Source organism: Marmota monax, unplaced genomic scaffold, assembly GCF_021218885.2.
Source record: "Marmota monax isolate L192 unplaced genomic scaffold, Marmota_monax_Labrador192_F-V1.1 WCK01_AAM20220418_F8-fsc00145, whole genome shotgun sequence".
Taxonomy (NCBI): domain Eukaryota; kingdom Metazoa; phylum Chordata; class Mammalia; order Rodentia; family Sciuridae; genus Marmota; species Marmota monax.
The window spans coordinates 5,232,950-5,256,207 of NW_026695201.1; the positions used below are offsets into that span (position 1 = coordinate 5,232,950).

Here is a 23,258-nt window from a genome sequence, read left to right on the forward strand (position 1 = left end):
ACTTTATCTCAAAATTTTTCATAAAGGACTGGGGGTATAGTGAGGGAAAAGAGGAAGAGGGGGATGACAAGAGGAAGACAAAGAGGAGGAAGAGGAGGAAGAGGAGGAGGAGGAGGAAGAAAAGAAGGAAAAAAATGGAAAAGAAAAAAAAAAGAAGTGATGACGGTATCTACATTGACAATCTTAGTATTGAGAATGGATGAGTGCCTGGCATCAGAGAGGACTGTGGACATACATAGGTGTGAAAGGAGGAAGAGCTAAGGTCGGTATGACTAGGCCAGGGAGGAAGAGAGGACCCAAGGCTGGTATGTGGGAGAGAGGCACAAGACACCTGTTGGAGGAGACTGGGCTAGACTGCAGGTGGGACAAACTTTGTCCCCCAAATCACACAGTAGGCATGTACCACTGTATCAAAGGAGGCTGCCTGGGAGCCCTGTGGGTGTCAGGCCCACTGGTAGATGGCTGGATGTGCAGAGCTCTGGTGCAGATGATAATCTTAAGGACCGAGGGGACCGGGTTCCTGTGGGAGTGAAGTAAGCAAGCATGAGGGTGATGAGGCCCATAGTGCAAGGGCTCTCGGTTTTCATTAGCTCACCCTGCCCTTCCCCCTCTGAGCCCTCCAGGACCCAACAAGGACCAGCTGACAGCTGTCCCCAAGCCCCTGTAAGAGAAATAGAGGGGGAGAGCAGCTGGAAACAGTCGACTCCTGATGGTGGAAAGGCAGCAGGGGTCCAATCCCTCAAGCACAGCTGGTGGAGACAGGCAGGCAGGCCTGAGGTAAGGGAGACACCAGCTGCTGCCTTAATCCCCCATCCATCCAAACAGCTGCTCAGCTTCCATTCCACGGCAGGTGCTAGGCTAGGACTGGAGACACAAAGAGGACTTAGACCCTGGCTGCCCTCAAAAGACCCCAAGCTTGGAAGGAGAGTCAACAAGTGTAGAGCAGAAGTCCCAGGCCTCTGATGATGGATTTCTGCATTAGGGGGAACCTCATCCCCTGCAATAGCCACACACTCCTCACATCCTGGCAGCTATCAGCTATTCCTGAGCCAGCAGATGGAGGGCTGACTCTTACACCATAAGCCAAGAAGAAAAAAGCTCACAATACATGATGGCAAATTAGATTTTAAGGATATAAAACCCCAAGAGAGGTAATATATTAGCTTGAACTCATATTAAGATGTAAATTGAATTAAATAAACTTAACATCAAAATGTATCTTAGAGACATCATCTCCAGCCCTCTGCCTTCTTTCACTTCAGGAGGACAGGATGAGTGACCCTCCTCTCCAAGTCTGCACTTGAGGAAAAAGTAAAATGGCTGACTGTGAACCTTCTGCAGAAGTAGATTCAATCAGGAGACAGTTGGGGTGTGTTTGAGGGGAGCACAAGGAGGCTGGGAAAGAAAGAGGAGACTTGGAAAGACACAGCTCCCCTAAGTCTCTGCCAGGCATGCACAGAGGAAAATTACATTTTTCTACTAATGGTAAAAAGATACATCCCCAAGGGGCAGGAATCCTCCTTTGATCTTGCATTGTAGGCTGGAAACACAAAAGCCACCAAACTTTTAGGTTTGGGAGAGAAGCTCCCACATTCTGAGATGCGGGCCAGTTCTGGGTCTGGTAAACCCATAACAGATTTCAAATCTTCTGCGGGGGCAACATTATGAGGAGTGAAGCCTTCAACTGACACACAAAGTTCCCTGGTGCCTATCTGTGCCCATGGATGGAGTCCACAAACTCCAGTAGGGAGGTGAGAAAGGAAGAGAAGAATCACACACACCACACGGGGCAGAGCTTCCATTACAAAAACCACACTTTGGAAGCTTATAGGGATTCACCTATTTTAAAAGAGTGAGATATGTCACACATATATATGAAGGTATATATGCACACAGTCATGAGCATACCAAGAATTTATAAATGTTTACAGGTATACTGACTGCAGCTAGAGTGGGAAGGAGGGTTTACCACAAAGATTTTCAACTTTTATAGGAATACTTTCATTCAGTTAGTACTTTAATGCTAGAGATTATAATCTGTCCCTGTCTTTTTCTACCACTTTGAAAATAAATCTGCTCATGGAAGCAGTACATGATACTATCCCATGCTTCTAGTCCTGCTGCCTCCCAAATCCATTTTTAGGTCTGGGCAGCCTATAAATCTCTGGGAGTTCAGATGAAAGTCTTTTCTCCAGTTGAATCAATGCCAAACTTGGGTCTATGTGCAATGAACAGGGTTTATGTCTTTGGAAGCTACAGGTTTTCCTTGTAGACTTCTATTTCCCATCTTCCCTAGATCCTATGCTCTGTGCCCAACTACTGTACCCCCAATCTAACACTGTACCCCCCACTTCCTACATACTCTTTCCCTTTTCAGATGTTCACAGGGCTGTTCATAGGCCATTATGAATTCTGAACTTGGAAACAATCCACATATCTATCATTAGGAGATAGGTAAATATGTTGTGGCATAGTCTTACAATAGAATAATACATAGCAATAAAAATGGATGAGCAAGATACAAAAACAATATAGGTAAATATCAAAAACATAAAATTGAATGAGAGAAGCCCAATACATGCACACACACACACACACTCATACACACACATCATTAACACACACACATACATGCACATCACTAACACACACACAATTCTGTAGAATTCTGTACGTTTAAAATACCAAAACAGGCAAAATGGTTCCTGGGAAGGAGGAGGAGCAGGAAAGAGTAGGAATGAAGTTGACCAAATTATGTTATGTGCAATGAATCCCACTATTAAACATAATGCACCAATAAAAAATTTTAAAATAGAGCTGGGGTTGTAGCTCAGTGGTAGAGTGCTTGCCTCGCATGTGTAAGGCACTGGATTCAATTCTCAGCACCATGTATAAATAAATAAAAATAAACTTTCATTGATAATTAAATTTTTTAAAATTTAAAAATAAAAATAATAAATTCCCTTTTAAAAGAAAGAAAACAGGCAAAATTAGACTGCTGGATATGCTGGTACAGGTCTATAATTACAGCAACTTGAGGGGCTGAGGCAGGAGGATTGCAAGTTCTAGGCCAGCCACAGAAACTTAGTGAGACTTTGTCTCAAAAATAAGAAAGGGTTGGTGATATAGTTCAGTGTGAAAGCACCCCTGGGTTTGATCTCTGGTAAAGAAAGAAAAGAAAGAAGGAAGGAAGGAAGGAAGGAAGGAAGGAAGGAAGGAAGGAAGGAAGGAAGGAAGGAAGGAAGGCAAAAATGTTATATTGGAGGATGAATTATTTTGGGAGATTTGGGGGATGTATTCTTATTTGAGGATACTATTTTTAAAAAGCAAGAAAGATAATTAAAATACAAGGCTCTAAATAGAGAGGTTCCCCTCAGGAAGCGGGTGTGAGTAGAAGACATGTTGTAGGGAGGGCTTGGGGGTTGTTAATATTGATCTATTTCTGAAGCTGGATAATGATTACAGGGGTATTTGCTTTATAATATAATAGATTATCAAGCTGTATACTCATTGTGCACTTATCTGTGCTGTTATTTTTCACAATTTAAAACAAAAGTTTAAACTAAATCATCCCACTAGGCAGAGCTCCCAGTGCTGATTTTACCGAGTGTGAGGCTCTGAACAGTTCAGATTCCATTTCTCTCTCCTTCCTTCCCCTTTCATCTGCAAATGAAGTTTCCATTCCTACATCCTCCAATGTACCCAAGATGGATGTACACACATGTGCCCACTTGTACTGCCAAGCGCTGATCTGACTCTGGGCAAAAAGCCCTTCCAATCTGACCCCTGTTGTCCTGTCTGACCTTCAAAGAACTCCCTTTGGGATTTAAGAATATCCAAGGACCCAGAGCAGAATTTCACTTCCATTCCTTCTGCAGAGCCAGGCTGGAGAGGAAATGTTTTATCCATTTACCCAACATTCTGCCTTTTCAATTACTGTATACTCCAGACAGCCGGCACGAGCCAGGAGACAACCTTAATCCAAGATACAGTATTCCATTCCATGGCTGCTGGGCCCAACCAAAGACCCTCCTGTCATACCACAGCACCCTGTCTCCTTGGACTGTGGTTTTGGGAAAACTCCCATTGGGTGGGACCTTCCCTAACTCAACTTTAATTCTGTTTAATGAGGCTTATGAGATGCAGCCACAGTCCTGCCTAGAAATTCCCTTGGAAGAACTGTTATTTTCAAGTTCTGGTTAGGAAAAACTGATGCTTACAGGGCAGACAAGAATGATTCGAAGAAACTGACGCAGTTGATTAGAAAGAGCCCTGGACTATGAGCCAAAAGGCCTGAGCTCCAACCCTATATGTCTTTGCACTGTGATCTCGGGGGAATTCATCTAATTTCCTTAGGTCTCACATCCTGCCCAGCTCACAGGAACAAGTGGTCTAAGTGTGTATGGAATGTTTGAAACTGTAAAATGTTATACAAATATAAGGGATCGTTATTATAAAAGTCCAGTGTTTGCTACTAAATACCACAGTTTTGAAAGAAGAGATATTCCCATCCATATAAAAATGTTCGTTTGGGGGCTAGGGTTGTGACTCAGCAGTAGAGCGCTCACGTAGCATGTGTGAGACCCGGGTTCAGTCCTCAGCACCACATATAAATGAATGAAATGAAGGTATTGTGTCCACCTACAACTAAATAAATATATAAATAAAGTCATTGGGTGTGGTGCTGCATGCCTATCATCCCAGTGGCTGGGGAAGCTGAGGCAGGATGATCTTGAGTTCAAAGCCAGCCTTAGCAATTTAGTCAGCCTATTTAGCAAGACCCTGTCTCAAAATAAAATATAAAAAGTACTGGGGATGTGGCTCAGTGATTAAGCACCCCTGGGTTCTATCCCCAGTATCAAAAAAAAAAAAAAAGTTCATTTTGGCCAAACTCTAGTTACTGTGCTCCTATAGACAGGATACCACACATTTGAGCTGGCACTGCACCAAATTTATCCACACTCCTACCCTTGGCCAGCAGGGAGGAGGCTCTGCTGCTAGATAAGGTTGGGGATGAACTGTAGCCCTTGAACAGAACCCAGCCCACTGGCCCCCCTCAGAGGCTGGGTGCCTGACCTTGGCCTCCCAAGCACTCTGCTCTTCCCCTACAGCTAACTTTCCCAATCTGTGTTCTCTAGACAGACTAAAACCATATGTTTACCACGGTCAGGTAAAAGCAGATGTTGCCAATGCCCCTTGATCCCATAGAAATACAATCCTTTTCTTAAAGGGGCATATCTCAGGGGAGGCTCAGGAAACATAGATACTGTCCAATATCGGACCCTGGTTCAATTCCTTTTGAACCATTCTGGAAGGATCAGACAGAAGTTTTGCATGAAGTCCCCTGGGAGCAGGATGGTGTTGACTATTTCCAGTCTCATCATTCCAGCTCTCAATGTAATGCTTGGGGAAGGAGAGATTCAAGATGTCTCGTGCCCTAGGTCTCTTAGGTAGCCCCTTTTGGGGAGAATGGACAGATATTTCAGGAGGCTGATATGATCTTCTTGGCCACATCAACCTGTCTACAAAGCTCTGACTCCAGTGCCCTCACCCTTTTTCTTAAGAGTTTATAACTGAAGTGACCGTGGACCTGCCACCCCACCAAGAGCAAAATGGCAACATTCAGAGCTGGAGGGGCCAAGCCTAAGGGTGGGTAGAGAAGGAGCTGGGGTTCAATTTTTGAGACTATTTTTAGGAACAGAAGGAACATGCTGGAATGATCCTTTTAACTTCAATGTTTTTCACCTCTGTCTTAGCTCTCTTGGCAAAGGAATGTAGGAATGTGTGTCCCGATCTCTCCTTGGTCATAACTCAAGTGCCACGTTTAATCATTTCAAAATATTTTCATAATAATTAGTGTGCATTTTATTCCCTCAGGAATCATACGGAGTAGGTAGGGTACCATTCCCACTTTACAGATGGAGAACCTAAGATATGGTTGCTTGGGAATAAATAGCAGGCAAAGAGTAGCTTTCTCTGTCTTGACTCACAGTCAGGCACTTTTTCGGCCACAAACTAGAGATTCTTTAGTAGATCCCATATCTACCAGTTACCTCAAAACCCTCAAAAGTCCATTTTTTCCCCATGAGAAATACTGATATGTTTACAGTTATTCTTTTATTAAATTTACCATGTATAAGTAACATTCTGAAAATCAAAGAATAGATTTCTACTTGAAGCAGCAGCTCTTTGGTAACTATTTCAAATATCAGTCCAATAACTAGATTCCAGTCAATAAAAAAATGTCCAAAAGCCTCTTACCAGTAGGGTTGAATGATGAATATTACTTTTCTGGTGACTAAACTTTCTTATTTATAAATAAAGCATTACAACAACAAAACAATGTCTCCATTATTATTAGGTCCATAACTATTTATAACTCTTATGTCACATACTGTTAAATGAAAACTATGGCACCAATTGTATATTCCTCTAAACCCAAAGTGATGTGGTGACTTTGACTGTGAACATTATATTACTGGTATTATGGACTGGTATTCATCCTGGTCATGAACAGCCTGAATGTCCAATAAAGGAACATTATTGATTATAAATTACTTTTATGTCACATTATCATCTCAGTAGATGCAGAAAAATCATTAGATAAAAGTTAACACCCTTTAATGATTAAAATCCTGAATAAATTTACTATAGAAGGATCATACCAAAACCTAAAAAGACTATACATGACACACCCATCTCCAACATCATACTGAATGGGGAAAACATGAAAGCATTTCCTCCAAAACAGGAACAAGACAAAGGTGTGCATTCTGAGCACTCTTATTCAAAATTGTACTTGAATTTTTAGCTAGAACAATTAGGAAAGAGAAAAAAATGAAAGGGATACAAATAGGAAAGGAGGAAGCCAAAATATCCCTATGGATGATATGATTCCGTACATTAAAAAGGCTAAAGACTCCATAAAAAAAAAAAAAAAAAAACCTCTTGGAATTGATAAGCAAATACATCAAAGTACAAAATCAACATACATATAAAAATCAATATATTTTCTGTATACCAATAATAAAATTGTTGGAAAAGAGATCAAGAAAACAGTTCCATTCCAAATAGGTTCAAAAAAATAAATCTAGGAATAAACTTAACTGAGGAGATGAAAGACTGCTACGAAAATTACAAAACACCAAAGAAATTGAAGAAGACACTAGAAGCTGGAAAGACCTCCCATGTTCTTAGAGTAGGAGAATTCATATTGTTAAAATGTCCAAACTCTCTGCAGACTCAGTACAATCCTCATCAAAATGCCAATAACGTTCTTCACAGAACTAGAAACAATAATCCTAAAGTTCATATGGAAGTATACAGGACTGTGAATACCCAAAGCAATCCTGAGCAAAAAAAAAAACCAACAACAAAAAAAACAATGCTAGAAGCATCCAAATACACTATAGAGCCATAGTAATAAAACAGCATGTATCCGAATAAAAACAGAGATACTGACCAATTGAACAGAATAGAAGACCCAGAAATGAACCTATTCATTTGCAGCTGACAGATTCTCGACAAGAACACAAAAACACATTAGAGAAGGCAGTCTTTTCACAAATGGTTCTGGGAAAACTGGACATCCATGTGTACAAGACTGAAAGTAGACCCCTCTACCCTGCACAAAAATCAGACCTGAAATGTTGAAACTACCACAAGAAAACAGGGAAACACCCCTAGATACTGGAACAGTCAACAATTTCCTGAGTAGGACTCCCATAGCTCAGTAAACAAAAGCAAGAATTGACAAATAAGATTATATCAAATTAAAAAGCTTCTGCACAGCAAAGAAAACAATCAAGAGTGAAAAACACCACTTACAGAATGAGAGAAAATCTTTGCCTGCTATTCATTTGACAGAGGATTAATGTCCAGAATATACAAAGAATTTAAAAAATCGTAACAACCAAGAAATAGGTAATCCAATCAAATGATGGCCAAATGATCTGAACACACTTCTCAAAAGAAGTACAAATAGCCAAAAAATATATGAAAAAAATTCTTAATATCTTTAGCTATCAGGGAAACGTAAATTGGCTATTACCAAAACAACAACGAAAAGCTATTCAATGCTGGTGATGATATGGAGAAAAGAGAATCCTTATACATTGTTGGTAGGAATGTAAATAAGTACAGCCACTGTGGGAATCAGCATGAAGGTTCCTCAAAAAACTGAAAATAGAACTACCCTATGATCCAGCCATGTGACTCCTGGATGTATATAAAACAAAGAAAACAAAGTCATCATTCAAAAGATGCACACACATTTGCTGTAGCACTCTTTACCATATATAAGATATGAAATCAGCCCAGGGGCCCATCCACAGATGAATGGATAAAGAAAACAGGATACATATACATACAACTGAGTATTATTCATCCGTAAGAATAAAATCATGTCATTTGCAGAAAAACAGATGGAAATGAAAGGCATCGTGTTGAGTGAAATAAACCAGAAACAGAAAGACAGATCTCATATGTTTTCTCTCAGTATGTGGAAACAAAGAAAAAAAATTGAAAAAGACCACCTGAAAGTGGAAGAGGGCTTTCAGAGAAGGGAATAGTGATCAGAGGAGAGAGAGGTCGGCAAGAGAGGACAGAAGGGAAGATGGACATGATCAAGGGGGGACATACGCATATATTTAAATGTCACAGTGGAACCCACTATTTGTACAATCAATATGTGTTAATAATTATAATAATAAAATAAAATGATCGTTTTTATGTTTTCTTTCTCTCAAGTGGGTGAGATACACATTCTCACACATACACCACACACACACACACACACACACACACACACACAGATATGTGCATTAGAACAGTTAAAAAAAAAGAACAAATCAATAACCATGTTCCCAGGAGCCGACAACTCTACCTTAAAAGTGAAGTAAGATGTTTATTGTGATTTTACGTATCACTTATCTCTGAGTTCCCTGGAAGTCAAACTAAAAATAAAAACAGATCATTTATATAGTTCTTATAGATAAAAAGAATAAAGTCTTTACATGTTTATTTCACTCATTCACCAACAATTTGTACAATTTTTGGAAAGAAATATATTTTTTTCCTTCCAAAGAAGAGAATGGGTTAAGTTTAGTTAGGACACATGCTTTCTGAAAAAAATATTGTGAGAGGCCAGGCACAGTGGTGCACACACCTGTAATCCCAGCTACTCAGAAGGCTGGAGCAGGAGGACTGCAACTTAGGGGCCAGCCTGGGCGACAGTGAGACCCTGACTCAAAATAAAATATAAAAAATGTTGAAGATGTAGCTCAGTGGAAAAGCACTTGCCCAGCATGTGCAATACTCTGGTTCAATTCCCAGGACTGCAAAAAGAAGAGAGAAGAGAGGGGAAGGGAATGGAATGGAAGGGAAGGGAGAAGAAGGGAAATCAGAATATTCCTTACCTCCTCCAGTTTATCCACTCGCCCCACCAATTTGGTGGTGACCGAATGCAGCTTCAGGAGATCCAGGCCATAGAAAGCACCTTCCAGCATATCTATGATGGTGGAGAGCTATGAAACAAGAGCCAGGAGTTAGTCCAGGGTTGGGATAGAGAGACCACAGTGGGAGAAGTTTCCTTCAGATTTCCATGTTGTAGGCTCAACAGGGAAGCCACTAGCCAGGAATTGAAGGTAGCCCTCAGAAGCACATTTGTGGGGGCAAGCCAAATGATATATTCTGCCTTCTGAAATATTTGGGTAAAAAAAATTGGAAGAATCCTACAAGAACAAGTAAATCCAAGGTCTCAACATCTTCACAAACTGTTTAGGACTCTTTTATGAATCCATCAATCACCTGCATTTCTCCTATTAGATTGTAACTCCTTCAAAGCTTCTTCATCTCTATTTCCTCAAGATATCTAGCAGAGTATCTGGCTAGGTATTATAGGTAATCTATAAATGCTCAACAAAGTGATTGTAACATAAGTACCTTCAGGATATGGTTATGAAACCCTCCCTCAACTTCATTGTCTACTAAAGGCCCTGGAAGATATCAATAGATGATTTCTTAGCACAAAAAGCCAAACTGATAGGCATAGTCCAAACACAGTTGCATCTATTCAGAAACCAGAAAACCAACTCAAGAGACTCAGTTGAGCCTAGTAGTTCCAGAACATAACAGAGAACATAACAGGAACCCATCTCAAAAAATTCAGCTAGGCTGAGAAAATGGCTTAGTGTTAGAAGATTTGCCTAGCATGTACAGGCCCTGGGCAGGGAGTGGGGACAGCTTAACTGATCCTGGGATAAAAGAGACCCAGTGGTGGTGGGCATGGTGGCATACGCCTATAATCTCAACAACTCAGGAGGCTGAAGCTGGAAGATGGCAAGTTCAAGGCCAGCCTGGGCAACTGAGCAAGAACCTTTCTCAAAATGAAATAAAAATGGCTGGGAATGCAGTCTAGTAGTAAAGCACTTCGAGGGTTCAATCCCTAGGATTACCCCCCCCCAAAAAAAAAAATAATAAGAGAGAGGCCCAATAACCCATGTCTGAGGAAGTTCCTTGCCATAGGGCACCAAACCTTCTCAGTTTTTTTTTTTTTCAATGTGACTCCCCTGCCAGTATAGTGCCACTGGGAGGAAGGTGGCTGAGGCTCAGATAGCATTCAGTGGGTGAGGATACAGGCAATGGGGCAGATGAGATATGCTTAAATGGAGCCTCCCTACCAAGAACCAGACCCTGGAAGAGTTTGCTGGGTGACCCATTGCAATCTCTCTGTTCCCCACTCACTTCCTAGCTTGATCCAGATAAAGACATTCCATAGAAATACTCATTTTTTGAAGTTCTCTTTCTTTCTCTTTCCCTCACTTCCTTTTTTTTTCTTTTTTGGCGGGGGTGGGTGCTGGCGATTAAACCCAGGGGTACTTAACCACTGAGCCACATCCCAGCCCTTTTTATATTTTATTTCAAGACAGGGTCTCACTAAGTTGCTTAGGGCCTTGCTAAGTTGCTAAGGCTGGCTTTGAACTTGTGATCATCCCTGCCTCAGCCTCCAAAGCTGCCGGGATTATAGGAGTATGTCACTGCACCTGGCTAGAAGTTTTCTTTCTTTTGCAGCAGAGGAAGACAGCTGTATCTTGGATAAGGGCCATAGCTGATTAGTATGCAGTGGGATGATTTTCTGATTCCTAATAGAAATTTTGCCTGATATAGTTCCAGAAGTTCCCCCAGAGTCCTATTCTAGAACTAAGTGAGTGTGACACATGGTTCAGAAAGTCGTTTCATGGCAGAACTGCAGCTCTGGGTAATATGGCCAAATCCTGGGGCATTCCTTGTCCTGATAAACACAACTGCTTTAAGAGATACCAGTGACTACTAGTCCTTGAGTATCAGGTACCAGCAGGAGTGCATTACATGAGCATTCATTCATTCATTTACACAGGCATGCCTCACTGAATGTCAGGCATTGTGCTCTGTACTCAATAGTTGTCATCTCATCAATTCTTACAGTACATATTATTCCCACATTTTATTCAAGGAAACCGAGGTCAGACAAATTAAGTAACTTCAGCAAGTTCATGCGGTGCTGATTTAAACCCAGGTTTGTCTGACTCCAAAACCAAGCTTATTCTACTACCCTACATCATGAGCAAAGCTGGGTTATCACATGAAGTCAGCCAGTAAAGATGCCCAGGTAGGGCCTGAGCTTCCCCACCCTATAAAGTATGACCACAGCATCAGTTTTGATGAGAGGCCCCAGGCCTCTTATCCCCGGGTCACTTCAACAATGGTGCCAAGGACTGGGAGGCTCACTTCTCTGTCTTATACCTCTTCAACATCCACCCTGGGCTGACAGGAAATTGTGACAGCAATTTTCCTGGAGAACACTGAGTTCTTTTGGCCAGCTGGGCCTGGCAGCGGATCCCAGGCCTGGCCTCCCCGTCTCTATGAGGAGGGGCAAGTGTTCTTTGCTCTCACATCTCACTCAGACTCCAGAGCTGAAATTGACCATTTTGTCAAAACAACAGCCTTATCTCCACACACAAGACTCCAGGGACTAGGCCTGGCCTCCTTCAAAGGCCTTACAATCCCCAGCCATGGCCCTGCAGGCTCATGGGTCCCCAGGAGAGCTTCTCATCTGTGGCACTGCCCCCCACCAGCTCCTACCTTCAAGTCTCGGCTGTCTGCTTCCCGTAGCTTCTGGAGCCTGAAGTCTCCCTCGCAGGGGTTGAGGGCAGATGGGGGTGCAACACAGGCACACTTGCAGGATGAGCCTGAAGTGATGGTTTCCACAGTGTAAAAGTCTTCCCTCCTGGATGCTCCCTCATTGATCCTCTGGCAGGCATCTCGGCCCAGCGGTCTCACCACACACTTGCACTGACAGTCTGAGCCCTCGGACACGGCTTTCACCTTGTCATAGTCCCCCAGCAACTAGACACACACAGAGCAAATGAGTTGGGGTTATACAAATATATGGTTCCTCAAAGAGTCTGTCGATTAACTTAGTCAAATGTACTACTCTAGAAGAAAACGATATATATCGACATGGAAAACATCTCCAGGAATTATTGTTAAGTGACTCAAGTTATAGATCCATATATACAGTACAATTAGTTTTATGTAAAAAAATTCACAAGTCAAAGCAATAAGTACATATGCATATAAAATACACCTAAAAAAATGTCCTACACCAGCCAGACACCTCAAACAACACTGAACCATGGAATGAATAGGTCATCACAAAGCAATTTGCTGACTTGGACATTTCCGGGAAGGCACTCGGAGTTCAGCTGTCTTCGTTTATCTTGGAAGGCTGTGGATTTTCAGGGGGCCTTTGCCTTTAATCATTTAAAAGAAAAAAAAAATGAGCTCCATCCTTCTTCCAATAGTCTTGCCTTCAGCTAGAATCCAGGTTTGGATGTGAAAAGGAAAGGAAGAAAGAGTTGAAGAAGAGGTGATTGGAAAGTTGGTGTTCAGGTTTGAGAACTACTGGGGCGTCTTTCTTGATTCATCATTTGACACTTATTGAGTACCTCCTAGGGACTGGTGGACGTGCAGACAGCCTGCTTTCAAGGAGCCTACAGTGCAAGAGGCAAATAAAAAATAGTCACAGATTAGACAGGGATAAGTGCCCTGAAGAGCGGGGATAAAGTACAGTTGGAAGTCAACAGAGGCTCCAGTTGGGTACCAGGGAAGATTTCCTGGAGGAAATGATATTTGATCTGAGCCTGGAAAGATGGGTTAGAATTGGAGAAAGGGAGCCAGATGGTGGCACATACCTGTAATCCCAGATACTCAGATGGCTGAGGCCAATCTTGGCAATTTAGCAAGACCCTGTCTCAAAAAAGTAAAAACTAAAGGGGTAGGGGTGTAGCTTGATGGTAGAGCACCTCTGGGTTCAATCCCCAGTACCAAGAAAAGAAAAAGAGAATATAGTCAGAGAAAGGGAGTTGGGAAGAGAGAGACAGGTCCAGAAGTCAGTAAGGTTTATTCAGTGTAAGGGTTCATTTGGCTCCTAGAGCAGTTTCTGAACCCAAACCCAGGGCCAAAACCAGGAAACTGGCTACATCTGCTGCTTTCTACAATGCTAAACACTTCCTTCTGTGTTCTTGCTCCTACCAACTTCCCCCAAACAAGAAAACACTTGCAAGAGCACAGACTTTCCAGAGCCCTCACCCTGGGCACTTAGTGGGGAAAAAGGTTCCCCCACCCCAAGTTGCGTTCCAGCATGCCCTAAATACTTAAAGCCAGGACTCCCTTCCTAGACAGCCAGAGTGTTCAATTCATTTGACTTAGGATCCCAGCAGGCAGGCATGAAACTTGTTTGAGTAGAAATGTTCTTTGGGATGCTGTGTAGGGGGAGTTTCCCCTGCCAAGGTTGGGTTTCTTCTAAGACTAATATTTGCTTTAGTGTTGTTGTCAAATACAGAATGGGTCAGTGGAAGAAGGAGGTGTAGTTCGGGGTGACTTAAGCAGCTGTTTTTTCTGGGCTGACAGTAAATCATGGCTGTCTATTTTCTGAAACTTATCCTGGATTCCTATGCAACCCTGCTCTGAGAACCCTGGGTGGGTTCCTTCCTTTCTGGAGGCTCGGGTTTCAGGAAAGCTTTTGTTTATGATATTCCAGAGTCCCAATGTGAAGGATTTTTGTGTCTTTTCAATTTATGGGTCAGTATGAGGTTATGGGTGGGCACAAAGCATATATTAGCATAATTATGAAAGAAGAATGAGGAGAATAGTGTTTGAGAAATCTCAAAGCAGAGCTGATCGCTCCCTCTACAGGAAGGAGACAAGACCCAGTCTAAGGGCTTAATGGAGATACAGGCTTGCTCTAGGGATCCTTCCCCTGATATCTCTGGTCCTGAGGATCATAGTGTCACCCACTGCATACCATCACGCCAGCTCTGGAGAGTACACAACACCAGAGAGAAGTATCTCCTACAGTCATGAGCTCTGGGCTGAAAATTGCCAGATGATTTGATTCTTACCACCCCCAGCACTCTTTAGCTTTCTGGTCCTTATCTGTAGAATGGGTATCAGGATGTTTTGGGGGATTGATTCGGGTTCACAAATGGACATATTTCAAAGCTCATCACTATAATCTGTGGCTCAGCCCCCACTGAGAGGCAGGCCAGACTGTGTGGATATAAATTTCCACTGTATCCTTGCAATACCCTGGGTCTTGTCAATTCCTCTATTTTGGGGGTACCTCACATGAATTACACATGTTGTAGTTCTGTCTACACTCCATGTCTCTGCCTGGGTGGTTCACCCTATGCCATAAAATATCTCTCATGAATTATGCCATCTGACTCCTCCTGCTTACGCATTCCAAATCTGACAAACAGCTACATAGACAAGAAGTATTCTTCACAACCCAAAAACCAAAACACACACAAAAAACTTTTCTTCCTTCTCAGAGAGTCCTGTGAAGTCCTCCCTTTCCTCTCCTCTCCTTTATCCGGATTTGGTAACTTTGAAAGACCTCATGATTTTGGGAACAGGACCCCTGATTTTCCTTTAAGACAATATTCTGATAAACGAAAACCAAATGTCCTTCCTGTTGATAATGGAAAGAAAAACTTCTCCCTCCAAACGCTTCATCCAGAACCATCCTTTGGCCCTTGCCACCACCCAGGACAAGGTGTGCGGGACATCCTACCTGAGATAAAACGTTCTCTTGGTTGTCCGCCTCATTTTGCAGAGTTTCATCCTCTGTGGGAGCCACCGTTTGCTCATCTGGAGGCTCGCTGGTCCCTGTGGGGACAGTGCTGGAACCCCAGACCCGTGCCGCAATCAGAGAGAAGCAAAGAACTAGCAGCAGAGCCTTGGCCATGAGGGACAAGACCACAGAGACCTTCGCCCCTACGGAGAACGGCTTGGGTCAGGGATCTCAGCAAAGACTGAGGCTACAGAATGTTTTAGCAGGAGCCCGAGAGTGGCTGCCCCGCGCGCCTTCTAAAGATGGGTGCAGCTAAGCGGGGCTGGAGGGTGCGCCCCGGAGACTCTGGGCATCTCCTGCCTTCCAGACTCTAGCCAAGTCTAAAGAGGCGTGAGCAGGGAAGAGGAGGTGACCCGAAGGTGGAGGCCGGCACAGGCTAGCCAAGCACGCTCAGGTGGAAGGCGGGCGTCCAGGTAGACGCGGACTGCAGGGATCCTTGGGGCGCACGGGGACTGGGCGCCAGGAGGATAGCGGCGGCGGCGGCGGCGGCGCGGGAGGCGAGGGAGCAGCGAAGGGAGGGCGCGGGGAGAGGGCGGAGCCTCTATTGTGCCGGGGCCGCGGAGATGCAGCCAGTGACGGCGCGGAGGAGGAGGACCGGGAAGCGCACAGGGCTCCGGCGGAGGGGCGCCCGCCGACCCCGCCCCCGCCTGCAGCGCGGCTGCGGCTCAGAGGCGAGGGCCGAGGCTCCAAGCTCTCTTTTCTGCATCAGACTGCAAACGATGAACGGAGAGGACCCCGAGCAGGGCCTCTGAAGTTTGGGGATTCCTTGTACCCATTTTCTCCGCTCGGAGAAGAGCGACTCTTCCTAAGGGGTGGGAGGCAGGCACCGAGCGCCGGTGCGAAGCCTCGGCTCTCTCCCTTTATTCGGAACCTGGGGCCAGAAAGAAGGCGCGTTTGCTCTTCTGGGTGTTTCTTTTCTCTGGACTTGACTCTGGGCGTGATCTCTGGTAGCTTTGAACTTAGCGCCATTGGTAGTTTGATTGCTTGCCACGGTTTTAGAACCTAGTACTACCTCCACCCAGAGGATGACTGTTGAACTCCCTGCTGGAGTGCTTCTTCAGTGTTAAAAATTAGGAGAGTGACTGGAAGTCTCCGAAATTCGGATGATCGCGAAAGACAACACCTTTTACCCTCGCCTCGGTTGGAAGTATCGGGGGTTTCTGTCACCAGATGATCTCTAAAAGGGCTGGGGGTATAGCTCAGTGGTAGAGCACCACTAGATTCAATCCCCAGTACCACAGTAATAATCATAATATAATTTGAATGTTGGCTAAGTCCAAAGCAACAAGCTAGGTCGCTAGACATTTGCTGGGAGCATGAGAGCATTTCTTACAGAAGGAGTGGGGATGGGGATGAGGAAGTACTTGAAACAGTCCTGGAATTGTGAGGCACATTTGAATGTATCCAGTGGGGCTTAAAAGGAATAGGTCACTTCAGTTGAAAGGTCAGAAAGGATTTCTTGAAAGAGTGATACTGAAGACAACTGGAATGGGAGATTTCAACATGGTGGTAGATAAGTCAACAAGATGTAGGCAAGAGACAGAGACCATTCTGGATAGAGACAGTAGTCTGAATATACACATTCAGTTCTCAGACTGGTGCTCCCTTCTCAGGAAAGACTTCCCTGACTCCATCTGACTTCCTCTGTTGCATGCTCCATAGTGCCATGTACCTCTTCTTTACAGATTCACGGGAGGTAGGTATTTGTATACATAGTGGGTTATTTCAGTGATGCCTGTCTTCCCTGCATAGACTATAAACTCCACTAGGACAGGAAGTTTGTCTGTTTTGCTCACCATCACATCCTCAGTTTCACCCATCTCTGTGACCTAGTGGACACTAAATAAATGATTGAATGAATGGGAACTACAAATATGTTGAATGTATTCCCAATTACCCTCATAAATAGTGTCTTTGTGGCTGTTAGGGTGCATTTAACTGCAAGTACAAGAGACTCCTCACAATGGCTTAATTAAATACACATTTATTTTCTCTCTCTAAGAAGACTGAAAATTGGCTGTTGAGTATCTCAATGATATCATCAAGGACCCAAACTCTTTCCATTTTCCATTCCATTTTTCTTTCTCTCCTCCTCCTCCTCCTCCTCCTCCTCCTCCTCCTCCTCCTCCTCCTCCTCCTTTTCTTTTTACCAGGGATTGAAAGCAGGGGTGCTTAAACACTGAACCATATGCCCAGCCCTTTTTTGATTTTCTATTTTGAGACAGGGTCTTGCTAAGTTTCTTAGGGCCTCGCTAAATTGCTGAGGCTGGCTTTGAACTTGTGATCCTCCTGCTTAGTCTTCTGAGCCACTGGAATTACAGGCATCTGCTACCACGCCTGGCTCCTGGCTCCATCCCATTATTCTTAATTTTGACCTAATCATAATTGATTTAAGATTATCTCAACTACCTTATTATCATTCAATTTCCCAGTCATTTTAAGATAGGGGTAGCCTTATTAGTTCTGGCCAATAAAATAAAATAGGTGTTCAGGGAGTTTCTGGAAATAATACATTGTTTCCTGATAAAAGAAATAAATAGGAGAGTAGAGCTTTCTGATACCATATGGTCCTTCTCTCACTAATAGTCTTTGCTTATGGTCATGATGTCTGGAGCTGTTGCAACCATAGCATGACCATGAGTCCCTCCCTTCTCCTATTGAAGTCAAATTTATATTTTCTTTAAAAGCTCACTTTTAAAGTCTCCTTTTAATGTTCAGTCCTATGGTCTATATAAAAACTAGTCTAAAATATATAACCGGACTTTTCTTTCGCTTAAAGATAGAAATCAGTACCTTCCAAATCTGTTTCTTAAGCTAAGTATGTTCACTTTCTTCGTCTTCTATCTCCATTTTATTCACCCATTTTTCAGACCATGTGGCCTCTCAGATTCTCCATTATTCTGATCATTTTCTCACTAGAAAGACTCCAGTTAGAATAGATGTTACAGCATATTGAAATCATTTCTTATTTCTTTCTGTGCACTGTTCTTTTATTAATGCAACCCAAGATTGCCTTAGCTTTTTTGGCAACCACATTGCACTAGTGATTCATATTGATTTATTTTTTAAATGTACTTTTTTAAAAATAACATATGAATGTTAAGCTGGTTTCCTCTATCCTGTTTTTTCCAGCTATGTTCTCTGTTTAACCCAAATACAGGCTTATACATTTTTACCCACTGAATAGTATGGTGGTTTTGGCTTATTTTTTAATCCTGTTGCAATCTTGATATTTTTGCTTTTATCCCAGTTTGGGGTAATTTCCAAATTCAATAAGCATAGTTTCTGTCTTAATTCAAATCATTAATTAAGAAAAAAAAGCTAGTTGGTTGTGGTGGCACATGCCTATAATCCCCAGCAGACTCGAAAGCCTGAGGCAGGAGGATTCCAAGTTCAAAACCAGCCTCAGCAACTTAGTGAGGCTCTAAGCAATTTAGAGAGACCCTGTCTAATTTAAAGAAAGTGTTGGGGACGTTGCTCAGTGGTTAAAAAACCTGGGTTCAATCTCCAGCACCCAAATAAAATAAACGAACAAACCCCTGTTTATTCAAATAGGCCCAGATTCTAGAACTTTACATTCATCATAGGGAAAGGGAAAATCTCTCTCTCTCTCTCTCTCTCTCTCTCTCTCTCTCTCTCTCTCTCTCTCTCTTTCTTTTCTGTTGTTGTTGGTGATGGTGGAGAAAATAAGATACAGAACCTCATATGTGCTGAAGACCTTGTGCTCTCTACCACTGAGTCACATCCCCAGTCCTTCCCTTTTCTGATGTTAACCTTTTCTGTGTGACCAGGCAGAGGTGCTGGTGCTGAGACCACATGTATTCACTCTGTATACAAGCGTATCTAGAGATGTGTCACCTACTTTTTGAAATCAAGATATACTATCCACGGCATTTCTCCCACCTGCCAGTCTGGTGACCTGGCTGGAAGATCCTGAGTTGAGCTTGGTTTGGCTTTAGAACACCCAGGTTGACACACTGTAAGTTCCCTGCATCCTTTGCTGAGAGCCCACAGGTTCTAGTTCACTTGATCCTCAGCATATTAGTGTGAAATAAGTATGGCTCTCTTTGTTAACAGATGGAGTCCCTGAGGCACCAAGACAATGACATGTGTGATAACTATTCTGCATTTAATGCTTACCACGTGCCATGCATCACTTGTCGGCCAGAACCCCAGAGTTGGTGGTATCATTTTCTTTTTGAATGAGGAAGTGGGTTTAGAGAGGAATGCTCAGAGAACAGGGTCTCAGAAAGCCATGAGGTGCCACTTTAGGACCCAGGACCCTCACCAGCTTTGTTCAGCCGGCAGGTTGCTGAATGCTGGGGATCCCTCAGCCTGCACATCCACCATCCCTCCCCAGCCAAGTCCACTTCTGATGTGAGCAGCTGTTTTCCAGTTGACCCAGGAGTCTCCGGGCTTTGCTCTGAAATGTCTGTCTGTCGCCTATCAAGTCTTCATTCGCCAGGTGGGGCTGGGGGAGCTAGAAATGACCTGCCACCTCAGTGTGTAATTTAGAAAATGCACCTGCCCCTTAGCCGTAGAATCAAAGAGCAGAGCAAAGTCCCATGAGCAACATCATTCTGCCATCTCCCTTCCCTGGACGGCTGGAGAGTGGGAGCTGTGCCAGGGAACTGCCATAAAATGCTGGAAAGGGATGATGGAAAGCACAGCCCAAAATGAGCTCTTTCTTCCCTGTTCACTCTGCTTTGCTGCTTTTCCAGCTTCTTATTTTGCCTTTGATCTTCTACCCTCTTTCTCTCCTTTAGTTTGGTTTAACTCAGTTGCTGATCATATATTATGAGCAGTCACTCTGGGACCTGCTGAGCATAAAGGAATGAAGACGACAAGACCTCTGCCTTCGGGAGCTTATGTCATAAAGATTAGAAATGTGTGACCCTGGGAAGGGGTACAAAGAGCATTTCCCCCCAAGATATTTTAGTAAAGAAAAAAAGATTTTTTTTCTCTGGATTTTCTCAGGATTTTTTTTTTATTTTAATTTAATTTCTTTACTATGCTATTTACTATGCCAACCAACTATGGAAACTTTTTTATTTGGGTAGCAGGGATTGAACCCAGGGACACTTAACCACTGAGCCATACCATACCCCCAGTCCTTTTTATTTTTTTGTTTTGAGACAGGGTTTTGCTGACTTGCTGGGGCTGGCTCTGAACTTGTGATCCTCCTGTCTCAGCGCCCTGAGTTGCTGGGATTACAAGCATGGGTCACCATGCCTGGCTGGAGATTTCTTCCTAGTAAATCACACTTTACATAATTAAATTTAGATTTCAAGGCAATTAAAGTAAAATCAACATGTAGCTATCAATCACATAGGTTCAGTAAAGACATGTTGTTTAGGTTTCTGGATTCTGAGCATTTCTATCTGCTCACAGTTTCTATGGATTCCACAAAAAGTCATTGTTCCTGCCTCTCCCTGAAATGACTTCAATGTGTCCAGATATGTATTCAAGAAAGAAAGAGAGAGATAGAGAAAGAGAGAGAGAGAAAGAGAGAGAGAGAGGAAGAGAGAGACTGAGGATTCAACTCAAGGGTGCTCTACTACTTGAACCAAATCCCCATCCCTTTTTATTTATTTTGAGGTAAGGTCTCCCTGAGTTGCTCAGGCTGGCCTTAAACTTTCAATCTTCCTGTCTCAGTGGCTATTTATATTCTTATTCTTACCTAGGTAATGTATAAGTAACTAGAACTTGAAAATACCATTTGCACTGAGATGGGCCTTAGACACATTTGGAATCATGCATGGCTTGTTCACCCATTCAGCATTCATCCATTTATTCAGCAGGTATAAAAGCATAATATCTGTGTGTCAGGTACTGAGACACTAACGAGACATGAACGCATGTGACATTAATTCGAGATAATTAATTAAAGAATCTCTTTTTTTATTTCTTCATTTTTCTTTTTCTTCTTTTTTTATTTATCCCAAAAAACAAATGACTGTTTACAATTCTTATTACACACATACAACACAATTTTTCATATCTCTGGTTGTATATAAAGTATGATGACATCGATTCGGGTCTTCATATGTGTAGATAATGATGTCCATCACATTCCACCATCATTGCTATCCCCCCCAGCCCCCTCCCTTCCCCTTCCACCCCTCTGCCTTATCTAGAATTCATCTATTTCCTCCCATGCTCCCCCCTCCCTACCCCACTATGAGTCAGCCTCCTTATATTAGAGAAAACATTCGGCATTTGTTTTTTTGGGATCTCACAGCCTCCTGAGAGAGATACAGAAAGAGACAAATGCCAGACAGCTTGGAAGCACTAACAGGATGCTCCAGTCATGGCTAGCCAACCCAGCAGGGCAGTGTCAGGGTGTCCCAGGGAACCTTCCAAGGGGAAGGATACCTAAGCAGAGCCTTACAGTGGGGAACAATCAAGGACAGTGATGCTGAGGGTAGGAGAACAAGCAGGTAGGACCAGGGGAAGCAGGTGTGGAGCAAGGAGAGAAGGACCTTCCAGGTCAAGTGGAAGGCAGGAGCTAGGGTGGCGATACATGAGCAATGGGATGTGGGCAGAGGCTGGAGTGTAAAATACAAAGCAAGGAGCGATGGGAAATGAAGCTGGCAAGCAGGGCCCCATGCCAGAGAGCTGGGACAATGTCTTCCAGGCAATGAGGAGCCATGAGTGCTCTAGGCAAATTAGCCAAATCACCCTGGGGCAATGAATAGGCCGCACAGGGAAAGACAAAGTAAAGGCCATAATTCTCGTTTTTGCAGAACACTTGGCAATGGGTTTGCCTGAGCCAGAGTCCCTCACTGGATGGGTCTCACCTCTGATTCAAAAGGAAGCTTCCTTGCTTCTGTGACTTCTGGTGACCAAAGGAGGGAAAGATAGAGGCAATTTACTTTTGCAGAGAATCATGCAATGCTTCTACATGGCAACACTCCAGGGAATGCCATTCATATCACAGTTTATGCGAATGGAGCCCATGAGAACCATGTAAGGCACATCTGGCAACCACTGATCCCCGTCCTGGGACAGGTTGAGAGCACCACATACAGCCTGTGGCTCTCTACACACCAGGACCTCTTTCTTTCCCTCTCTCTAGTTCTGGGAGACCTCCATGCTCAGGGTAGCCCCAACACCCCCTGAGCTCTTTGTGTGGTGTGCTTTTCTGGGCCCTTCAGGTGCCTCTCCTGCCTTTTCACAGATACCTCATATCCCTGTGATGGGGTCAGCAGGTCCTGCCTTCAGTGGTAAGTTTTGTTGTGGTTGCTGTTGTTTTGTGCAAGGAATTGAACCCAGGGGCACTTTTCCACTGAGCTACATTCCCAGCCCTTTATATTTTTTATTTTGAAACAGCGTCTCCCTAAATTGTCCAGGCTGGCCTTGAACTTGTGATCCTCCTGCCCCGGCCTCCTGAGTTGCTGGGATTACAGGTGTGCACCACTGTGTACAGCCCGTCTGGCAATTGTGATTTAGATAGGTGAAGGTGATTGTGATTTAGGTAGATGAGTTTTTTCCCATATTCTGGTTTACTTTGTTCTAGGAACTAACTATTACACAACTTTGTAAAGTTTGGGTTATTCCTGAAATGATCTCAGAGACTGGGCTGTGGGGCCAGCTCCTGCTTTTGTTGGCAGAGTGGCCAGTCACATTCACCAGCTGCCACTGTGTACGGAAGTGCTGCCTGCAGTCCTGGGGCCTGGGGAGGACTTCTGTGGGAGAGCAGATAGCACCACCTGAAGCAAGATGGTAAGCAGAGTGGGGCTGGCATAGGTATCCCTGGCCTGACACTGAAAACCTAAGGGACATCTCACGCCAGACAAGAGGAAACCCAGCTCTGAGCTCTCAGAGCCAAAGATCCCATCCCAGGAGAGAGTTACCTAAATAGCAGCAACATAATCAAGTCAGATGTCACTGAGTCAAGTTCCAACTCCTGTTGACATTTCTTCTTCCTCTTCCTCTAAAAAATGTTTTTCTTCCTTTTGAAAACTTAACCTGGATCCAGGCATGATGACACATGCCTATAATCCCAGCAACTTGGGTGGCTGACTCAGGAGGATCACAAGTTTGTGGCAGGTCTGGGCAACTTAGAGAGACCCTGTCTCAA

At 43.6% G+C, this 23,258-nt stretch overlaps 1 protein-coding gene across 3 annotated transcripts in view; it reads right to left on the reverse strand.

Annotated features, from left to right (window-relative positions):
• The window catches only part of Olfml2b (olfactomedin like 2B), a 41,717-nt gene extending 26,032 nt beyond the window's left edge, over positions 1-15,685 (reverse strand). For 2 of the 3 annotated variants that reach the window (XM_046429021.1, XM_046429019.2), the window contains exons 1-3: positions 15,116-15,684; positions 12,121-12,384; positions 9,417-9,524 (exon numbers count right to left, since the gene is read on the reverse strand). In XM_046429021.1, the coding sequence (XP_046284977.1) occupies positions 9,417-9,524; positions 12,121-12,384; positions 15,116-15,289 (546 nt within the window). In that variant the 5' untranslated portion in view covers positions 15,290-15,684. Of the gene's footprint in view, positions 1-9,416; positions 9,525-12,120; positions 12,385-15,115 lie in introns of all 3 variants that reach the window. The other variant, XM_046429020.2, reaches the window with a different exon arrangement.
• Positions 15,686-23,258: the final 7,573 nt, after the last annotated feature.